General features: G+C 40.3%; 1 protein-coding gene across 4 annotated transcripts in view; it reads right to left on the bottom strand.

Annotated features, from left to right (window-relative positions):
• Positions 1–38: 38 nt before the first annotated feature.
• LOC110532593 (arf-GAP with coiled-coil, ANK repeat and PH domain-containing protein 3) overlaps positions 39–9,107 on the bottom strand; it is a 90,885-nt gene continuing 81,816 nt past the window's right edge. For 3 of the 4 annotated variants that reach the window (XM_090185113.1, XM_090185115.1, XM_090185116.1), the window contains 8 exons: positions 8,747–8,964; positions 7,853–7,954; positions 7,619–7,720; positions 7,216–7,448; positions 6,888–6,997; positions 6,547–6,657; positions 6,283–6,344; positions 39–1,370 (listed from right to left, as the gene is read on the bottom strand). In XM_090185113.1, coding sequence (XP_090041239.1) covers positions 1,264–1,370; positions 6,283–6,344; positions 6,547–6,657; positions 6,888–6,997; positions 7,216–7,448; positions 7,619–7,720; positions 7,853–7,954; positions 8,747–8,964 — 1,045 coding nt within the window. In that variant the 3' untranslated portion in view covers positions 39–1,263. The remainder of the gene's footprint in view (positions 1,371–6,282; positions 6,345–6,546; positions 6,658–6,887; positions 6,998–7,215; positions 7,449–7,618; positions 7,721–7,852; positions 7,955–8,746; positions 8,965–9,107) is intronic. The other variant, XM_090185114.1, reaches the window with a different exon arrangement.

Raw genomic sequence — 9,107 nt, 5'->3', positions numbered from 1 at the left:
GTTGTAGTTAGTCAGGCAAGGAACCACTGTGAACACAGTTTTTAGAGACTTTCTTTAGTTTCACAATTTAAAATATTCAAGACAAAATGACATTCCTTTGAGATATATTAGCATTTTGCCTCTACAGCGTTTATATACAATATCTGCATTGAAATGCATAGTGGTATGAATATAAAGACATTCTACATTACATTTTAACAAAATATTAAGACTATACCAGCATAGTCAAAATCAAATATCACCTTCCATATAGTTCCAGGATAAAAACAAAACTTATTTGAAAAATAATACTGACATTACAGCACATTTCAAAGAACTGGATGGTATCCAAAGGAAACAACCCTGTCTATTCATCCTAAGTGAGCTGAAAGCCTATAGGCTATAGTGTAGAGACATTGCTGCTTAATTCAAGTTTGAAAGAAATAAATGGACCAAAGGAATGCATTACACACAAAAAAAACTATATGCTGTTATTCCTTCTATAGTGAGTCTGGTTCATTGAACAAAATAATCAAGCTGTTCTGAGCACACAAAGAAGAATTATCATAATTCTCAACAACTCCTGATATCTATCTAGAACACAGGTTAATAAATTGTTTAGTGCTTGGATTTATCTAAAGTTAACATTTAACAACAACGCTTAAAAATAATGTCATACAGCTAATAGGAGAGGACAAGTCCAGCAAATCCTCATAAAGCAAGTACAGGCTACTTTACAAAAAGTTATTAAAACAAATGATTTGATGACAGAATATGCATTTCACACATTTGTAACATACAGCATTCTCCAACAAAATATACTTCCCAATTGCTGAAAGCATCAATATCTTTTGTCAAAGAAGTAATACATGTCATGAACAGCATCTAAGAATTCACAGATGTTTTTAACAGTGACAATAATTATTGATATCGTCGCCCATACCTGTAGGCCTATGTTTTTGAGGCAACATTTCTAAGCTCCCATATACTGTAGGTGCATGTTGACAGAAGTGGTTTCACCATTAAGATGAGTGAAGTCATTTAGTGTTAGTCAGTATTGGTATTAATAGTAGAGATAGTACCTGTAGTACGGCAATTTGAAAGAATGCAATAGTGGTTCTCATTTGTGAAGAACATTTACGAGTTGGGGATCTGAAAGGATTCCTAAAGTCAGGTTCTGAATATGAGGTGGATAGACACACTATTAAAATATGTAATGATGTAAGGAAAGTGACTGTTGCACTCTTCAAGTATGACCTCCCAGACATCTCATCCATCTGTGGGCTACCTGAAGGAGTGTCTAAAATGTACACTCCTCCGCTTCAGCTTCTCTGGGTTGTGGGAGGCCATGTGAGAAAACTCTCGGAAGATGTCGAGGTAAGTAGTGTCTCCTGAAAAGGGATAGGAATGTAACAGAGCATTATCTTCAAGAATTGCATTTGAATTGATCTGGTAAATAACAGTAGGCCTGCCATAAAATAATGTGGAATTTGTGTGAAAAAAAACATGAAATCGATTGTTCAAAACCTGAAAAAAAGATTAAAAAAATGACAGACACTCAATTCTAGATAACACATCAGCAGAGGAACAAAACCATAGTCTAGGCACCATGACTCTAGGCTTCACCCAATCTATTACCAAATTATCAAGCTTTACTTTTCTGGTGACCATGGCGACCGCCAGTCAAACTCCTTTCTACCCCGAGAAATTCTCAGCTAGACTAATTTAAAAAAGGAGGGAAGAAGAACATTCCAGTCTGTGGTTGTGTGTATCTATGATTATTTGGTATTTTATGATCAATGGGCAAATGAGCAGCACACCAACTACAGGGGCCAATTCACAGTCCTTTCAAATAAACGGTTGAGAATCGATTTATCAAACAAATTGAAAACATTTTATAAAGCGCTGAAACAAGTGTAAAACTTTTTTTTAAAATTTTTTAAATTTAATTTTTTTTAAATATGGGGCAAACTGGATTGACCATAGAAATAATTTTTGAATCCATACTGAGTTGAATGTAGGAGGACAGGTTTTCTAATCTCTGAAAATGTGTGGTATGTTGTTATATCTTCAAACCACTTTAAGTGGTTGACTCATAAGTGCATTGCCAGTTCAGGTTAATGCAGTTAGTTGTAGTGACAGGGGGAGTGTTACGTTGTAGTGACAGAGGGAGTGTTATAATAGTGCTATAGAAAGAACAGAAGAAATGAAGCAATAAGCAGCGGGAGAAGTTAGGTGTTGAATGAGTCACATCTTCCATTTATTTTCAGTATTTTCTCATTTTAGAAGACATTAGGAAAAGGAAATTAACATAAAGGTAGTGTAAGTTAATTAAAGATACAGAGACTTGTTCACAAACAATATACAAACAACATGTACAGAGGTAATTAGTAAAAAAAAACATTTTTTTAAAGAATACAGGAAAGTTTAAATTTGCATGTTTCAAGCAAGCAGTTTTAAGTGGTAATAATTGTTTCGCCTATTTACAGCATAGCAGTCACCTAGTCAACCTATGGTTTAGTCGATACACTGTACTGTACAACATGTAAACCTTTAGTGGCTTGACGCAAATCATTGGCATTTTTTGGTCATAACATTGTTCCCTAGATCTTTCATTGAGTCTAATATAATCTACTACTACTCTTTTTGTCATGTACTGCACAGTAGAAGCCAAAACTAGAATGAAATTGATAGTTTAACAGACATATTCGAAAGTTATTATTTTTTTACTGCTTATTTATTTTCTGCTCATAAATTACTTGAAGAACGTAATGTGGTCTTTGGCTTGAAGTAAACTCGAGCAAACGCAATGTTAAAACATCAGTTGTTACTAGCCTACAGCAAGAACAACTAATGTAATTTCCTGATCAAGATGATTTCAGCTCTGGAACATGATGTAAACATGTGGTTAGGTCAGTAAGCAACTGCACAGTATCAAGGTAAACATGGAGGACTGGTCATCCTCTGACTGTGTGTACACAGGCTGTGCTTACATAACAGGGTATGTTGGTATTCAGGGGAGCTAGAAAGCTTTACATAGACCAAGCTTTCTCTCCTGTTCTAAATGGCCTGTCAAAGTCAAACTATGCCTGTATGTTATGGGGTACTCTATCCAATATATCTGGTTCAGTTTGACAATAGACTACAGATCTAACCTTTACAATGTCTTACTATGTACAGTTGTCATGATTTGGCAGCACATTACACAGTTATCATTACACAATATATCAAAATATAACATACACGGATGAATGAAGTAAACAAAACCAGCAGGGCTTTGAAAGACCTGGGCAACAGCAACCCATGCACTATTCAAGCAAGAAACCCAGAACAAATCTAATATTGTATAGCCATGACTCAAACATAAGTCAATGTTTGGCAAACATACAAATACTGTAATACATGTCAGTTTAAATATTATATTAAAAAGGTCCATCTCATTGCAGTTTGTAAGGTTTCTATTATAAGATTGTGAGTTGTGGTTGTCTTTTCCAAAAAGAGACATGAAGAAATGACGGTAAAGGTTAAGTGACCTTGTGTGTGAAAGCTCAGGAAAATAAAATCTAACAAAATATATCCAGTTTAAAAAAATACCATCTGCATCATATTGTTCAACATAATACAAGAAATACAGAGTATCTGTATTTAAACTATCATTGCACTATTGCTCTAGGCAGTTCATAAATGATGGTAAAAACCTACACTAGTAAATTAAAATGCCCAAAATAAATTCAAATCATTATGGGTAGGAAAAGTGCATAATGTTGCTTTAAAATCCATGTAAAAGCTTTACTTTAAAGTGTCTCCATCAAGACAAGTACACATTTATGACATATAATCCATATATCATCCATTCTCAATCACAGTTATTATTTAGCTTCATTGTTACCCCTTTTTAAAACAACATGCGTGTACTAAATAACCACCTCATGCCACAACACCGCTGGAGCAGAATGAATCATTTTGTAATAACTGACTAGATACAAAGACAACGACTTTCAGGCCTTAAAATGAATGTGTTGAATGTCTGCTTTCATAGTCTACCCTTGACAAGACTACCTACCATATGCTGATCTGGTATTCTTATATAAGCAGGTCGGTTGATGATAGTTACAGTGCATTCTGAAAATATTGAGACCCCTTGTCTTTTTCCACATTGTTACATTAGAAGCCTTATTCTAAAAATGGATTCAATAAATTATTTCCTTCATTAATCTACACACACTACCTCAATGAGAAAGCTAAAATTGTTTTTTTGAAAAGTTAGCAAATGTATTGTAAATAAGGTATCTGTTTTTTTATTTTTATCTGTTTTCAGACCCTTTGCTATGATAATCAAAATTGTGCTCAGGTGCATCCTGTTTCCATTGACCATCGTTGAGATGTTTCTACAACTTCATTGGAGTCCACCTATGGTAAACTCAATTGATTGGACATGGTTTGGAAAGGCACACAATTGTTTATATAAATGTCCCACAATTGACATTGCATGTTGAGCAAAAATCAAGCCATGAGGTGGACGGAATTGTCTGTAGAGCTCTGAGGCAGGATTGTGTTGAGGCACATATCTGGGGAAGGGTAGAAAAACATTTATGCAGCTTTGAAGGCCTCCATCATTCTTAAATGGAAGAAGGTTGGAACCACCAACACTCTTCCTAGAGCTGGTCGCCCGGCCAAACTGAGCAATTGGGGGAGAAGGGCCTTGATCAAGGAGGTGATCAAAAACCTGATGGTCACTCTGACAGAGCTCCAGAGTTCCTCTGTGGAGATGGGAGAACCTCCCAGAAGGACAAGCATCTCTGCAGCACTCCACCAATCAGGCCATTATGGTAGAGTGGCCAGACGCAAGCCATTCCGCAGCGAAAGGCACATGACAGCCCGCTTGGAGTTTGCCAAAAGGCACCTAAAGACTCTCAAAACATGAGATACAATATTCTCTGGTCTGATGAAACCAAGACTGAACTCTTTGTCCTGAATGCCAAGTGTTACATCTGGAGGAAACCTGGCACCATCCCTACGGTGAAGCATGGTGGTGACAGCCTCATGCTGTGGAGATGTTTTTCAGCGGCAGGGACTGGGAGACTAGTCAGCATCAAGGGCAAGATTGAACAGAGCAAAGTACAGAGATATCCTTGATGAAAACCTTGATGCTCCAGAGCACTCAGGATTCAGACTGGGGTGAAGGTTCACCTTCAAACAGGACAACGACTCTAAACAAGACAACAACCCTAAGCAGCTAAGACAACGCAGGAGTGGCTTCGGGACAAGTCTCTGAATGTCCTTGAGTGGCCCAGTCAGAGCCCAGACTTGAACCCGATCAAACATGTCTGGAGAGACCTGAAAATAGCTGTAAAGCAATGCTCCCCATCCAACCTGACAGAGCTTGAGAGGATCTGCAGAGAAGAATTGGAAAACTCCCCAAATACAGGTGTACCAAGCTGGTAGCGTCATACCCAATAAGACTGTAGGCTGAAATCGCTGCCAAAGGTGCTTCAAAAGTTCTGAATATTTATGTAAATGTGACATTTCCATTTATTTTTTATACGTTTGCAAAGAATTTAAAAAAAACTGCTTTTGCTTTGTCATTATGGGGTATTGTGTGTCGACTGATGAGGGGGGAAAAATACTTTAATACTTTCCGAATGCACTGTAATGTGCAACATATTGGCCAGATCTGGTCTTTGGTTAGGAGCGCACCACCCTACCTTGAAGACCACAAGCAAACACCTCTCCAAATAAATATAGAGCAGCTGAATTAACTTGGCTTGACATGGGTATAAGTAGGATACAGATGGTATAGTAAATATGATTTAAATGAACTTATGAAGTCATATTAAAAACTTGGTCCCTAACCATTTGTGACAAATGAACTAACTCTGAGCAAATTTAGCCATGAAGTCAACCGTACAGTTTGACATCATGACAGAGTTAATAATACTGACATCCTATACGTTGATGAGCCTGAGGGAATTGTAGTTGGTATATTTTGGTGCCGCCTCGTTTGAACAACGTTAGTTAGCCAGAGTATTGGCTAGAACACAGACAGCAGCCTGTGGGGAATCTGACAAAGAAAGGTGTGTTTTGGACAACGTTCCTTCCTGTACAAGATTCCACACAGGGCTGCCACAGTCCTGGTATACTATTGGCTTCCCATCCAACCATCATCTGAAGGGAAAGCTTGATTCATTGGACCAGGACTAGGTATTGTGATTGACTTCTAGCAATCAGCTATGTGGAGACAGATAAACTCTTGTATGCATTTCTTATATTGCTGTTCTGTGGAGCTGCTGGTGGGGTATTGACCTGGCTGGCCGAACGGTCCCTCTGACTCCCGCATCTCCTCATTCATCTTGGCCAGTCGCAACCTTTGGGAAGAAAGGGAAGGGGGAGAGAAGGGAAGGAGGGATCGGACACAAACTGTTAGATGGATTCACTTAAACTTCCCAGAGGTGAGGAGCTACAGTAGATTACCATGCTAACCTCTGGTCATAATATGTATTTTAAAGGATCGTGTGTAGTTGAAGCTGAGTAAGTTGAGGGACAGGGTGTTGTGTCCCACAAACTCACAAGGTGACGATGTCTGCATTGGCTGCCTGCACAGCAATACTCAAAGGGTCCTGTCCATCTTCGTCCTCGTCGTTCTGCGTGGCTCCTCTCTTCAGGAACAAACACACCTGCCTGTAGAGGGCAGCATGGAGACAGATCAGACGTGAACATGCAGAAGCAAATCTGTACTCAGCATCTTTGTCTTGTTTGCTATCTAAACCGAGGAACAATGTAGAAAATAACTGAACAATAATCAGCTTTGCATGCTACACCATTGGCCATGGAAATGTTCACTTGTGGCTCAAAACAAGACATTGACAATAGTAAGGAAGAGGGAAGCGTTATGCCTTGGCACTACTCACCCTGTGTGTCCCAGATATGTGGCGTGGTGTAGTGGCCCCCTCCCCCTTGCGTCTCTTTGGTTGACGTCAGCTGCATTCTGGAGCAGGAACTCGCAGGCTATCAAGGAGCCCTGGAATGGAACACAAAGGTTCTGAGGCTCTCGCCATGTTGCCAAATAAAGCACAATACAATGTGAGAAAATATTATGATCATGCATAGACATACTGTATGGATAGATGTATACATTGATGTTTCAACATAATGCGTCCATGTAATTTATTGTGAATGACTAGAACTGCCTTTGCCAGTGTGCCAAGAACACACCTGCCTTTCATTACAATGACTCACCCCAAACACAGCCTGTATGAGTGGGCTCTTGCGATCATCCTCGTCGTTGACGGAGTTGATGTCAGCCCCGTGGGCCAGTGCCTCAGCCATGACGGGCAGGTTGCGTGCCTGGGAGGCCTTGTAGAGCAGCGCCCCAGGGTGGAGCTCACGCCCATCCTCTGGGTCCGACTGGGTCTCGGTCTCTGGCTCCATCTCAGCCTCTCCGCTAGAGTCCTCTGACACCTCACACTCTGCTGAGAGAGAAGCAGCAGAGTTACAACTAGGATTCAATACAACTTTGTTTATGCCCTCAAGGGCAAATAAGGATGAAAATGGCATTTTAATACTAAATATGATGGCTGAACCTATGTTGTACATTTCATTTTCCATCCTATCCTTTACAGGTATGTATTTCTCTTCTTACCCTCCTCTGTAACACTGTCCACCACTGAGCCGAACACCAGGATATCTGTGCTGCCGTCTGTACTGCCGCCCAGGCCACTGTCACTGCTCAGACCTGCAGGGCCAAAAGGAGCCAAGCCAGGGACACGTTAGTCACTGTTGCTTCTAGCTATTTCACTTTGCACACCACAAAGGATTCAAGTATCTCTGTGGTTTAGAGTGTAGTGTCTGTATATTAGATGGGTAGGTAACTTACTACGAGGTCCAGGTCCTGTGTCGAAGTAGGAGAAGAGATTGTCCAGCTCGTCTGGACAAAACAGAGACTCTCGTCGGAACTTTCTCTCTAGAGCTGAAGCGGCTGTAAAGCACAATGAGGGAATGTTTAAATGTACTGGGTTGTCATTGTCAACATTTTGTTTAGCACAATTAGGAATATGGATACAAAGAGAAAATGAGGAAGGTAACCTTCCTCTCATGCCAGGAGAGCTATTAGGGTATGAAGGGGTTAAACCAATGCCTCATACCTTTTAAAGGGTTAATAAATTGTGTTATGATAAACTGTAAGGTCTCTTAGGAGACCTCTGTGTGTGTGTGTGTTAACACCTGTTTTTAGTGTTGTGCCCTTCAGACACTATCAGAAGGCAGAAACCGCTTACGCTCATACTCCTCCTGTCTGGGCCCCACCTGGCTATCTGAGGTTCTGAGAATATGACTGGTTTTCTGAGACCACAAGGCTACCGCATGCCTGATGAAAACAGCCACCTGTCAGAAGATGCTTAGACTCGTTCACCTTGTTATGACCCTATACTTGTGATGAAAGTTTCAGCCAAACTCACTTCTGAGCTTCTAATTGCTTACAAGATAGTTGCTGCTGTCAGGGGGAGGTTAGATTTATTCAAATGTTGTTGCCAGGGAAACTTACGCAAGGAGGACTGGGGAGGCTATATGAGTTACATGTCTTAGACATTTTGCAGAACCTGGGGAGAGCTATCATATACTGTACTCTGTACCAACTTCTGCCTACAATTGTATTACTAAAGGAGAATTGTAATACTTAAACAAAGAGTCTGTTTCCTATATATATATATATATATATGTTTGATAATTATATAGACCTGATCATCTGTTGAAGAAAATGACCAACGGGTACCTGAGGAGAGGGTGGCAGGGGAGGCGCTGCCCGGCTCCTGACGGTATTTCCGTCGGGTCTTAGGCACTGTGGTGGCGCTGTTGTGTCTCTGCCACTTCTTCACACTCCACCGGTGCTCCGTCTTCCGCCCGCCGTTCACAAGTACCTCGGTGGCCCCCAACTTCTTCAGGAACTTCTTCTCCACATACTTTGATTTGATCCACGCCTCCTTCTCCTGCCTATAAGGGATAATAGGAAATACGCATTCAGTGTTACAAACTGTACCAGTGAGGACATTCCCAGTCTAATGAAAATGACTAGATCCCAGTCTCCTTTAGTGAGTAATCGGGATATTCACAGGTGAAACCAGGTAGAGGCATTT

The sequence above is a fragment of the Oncorhynchus mykiss genome, chromosome 9 (assembly GCF_057628025.1).
Source record: "Oncorhynchus mykiss isolate SJ-2025 chromosome 9, ASM5762802v1, whole genome shotgun sequence".
Taxonomy (NCBI): Eukaryota; Metazoa; Chordata; class Actinopteri; order Salmoniformes; family Salmonidae; genus Oncorhynchus; species Oncorhynchus mykiss.
The sequence above is the reverse complement of the archived record's forward strand: the minus strand, read 5'-3'. Positions and strand labels throughout refer to the sequence as shown.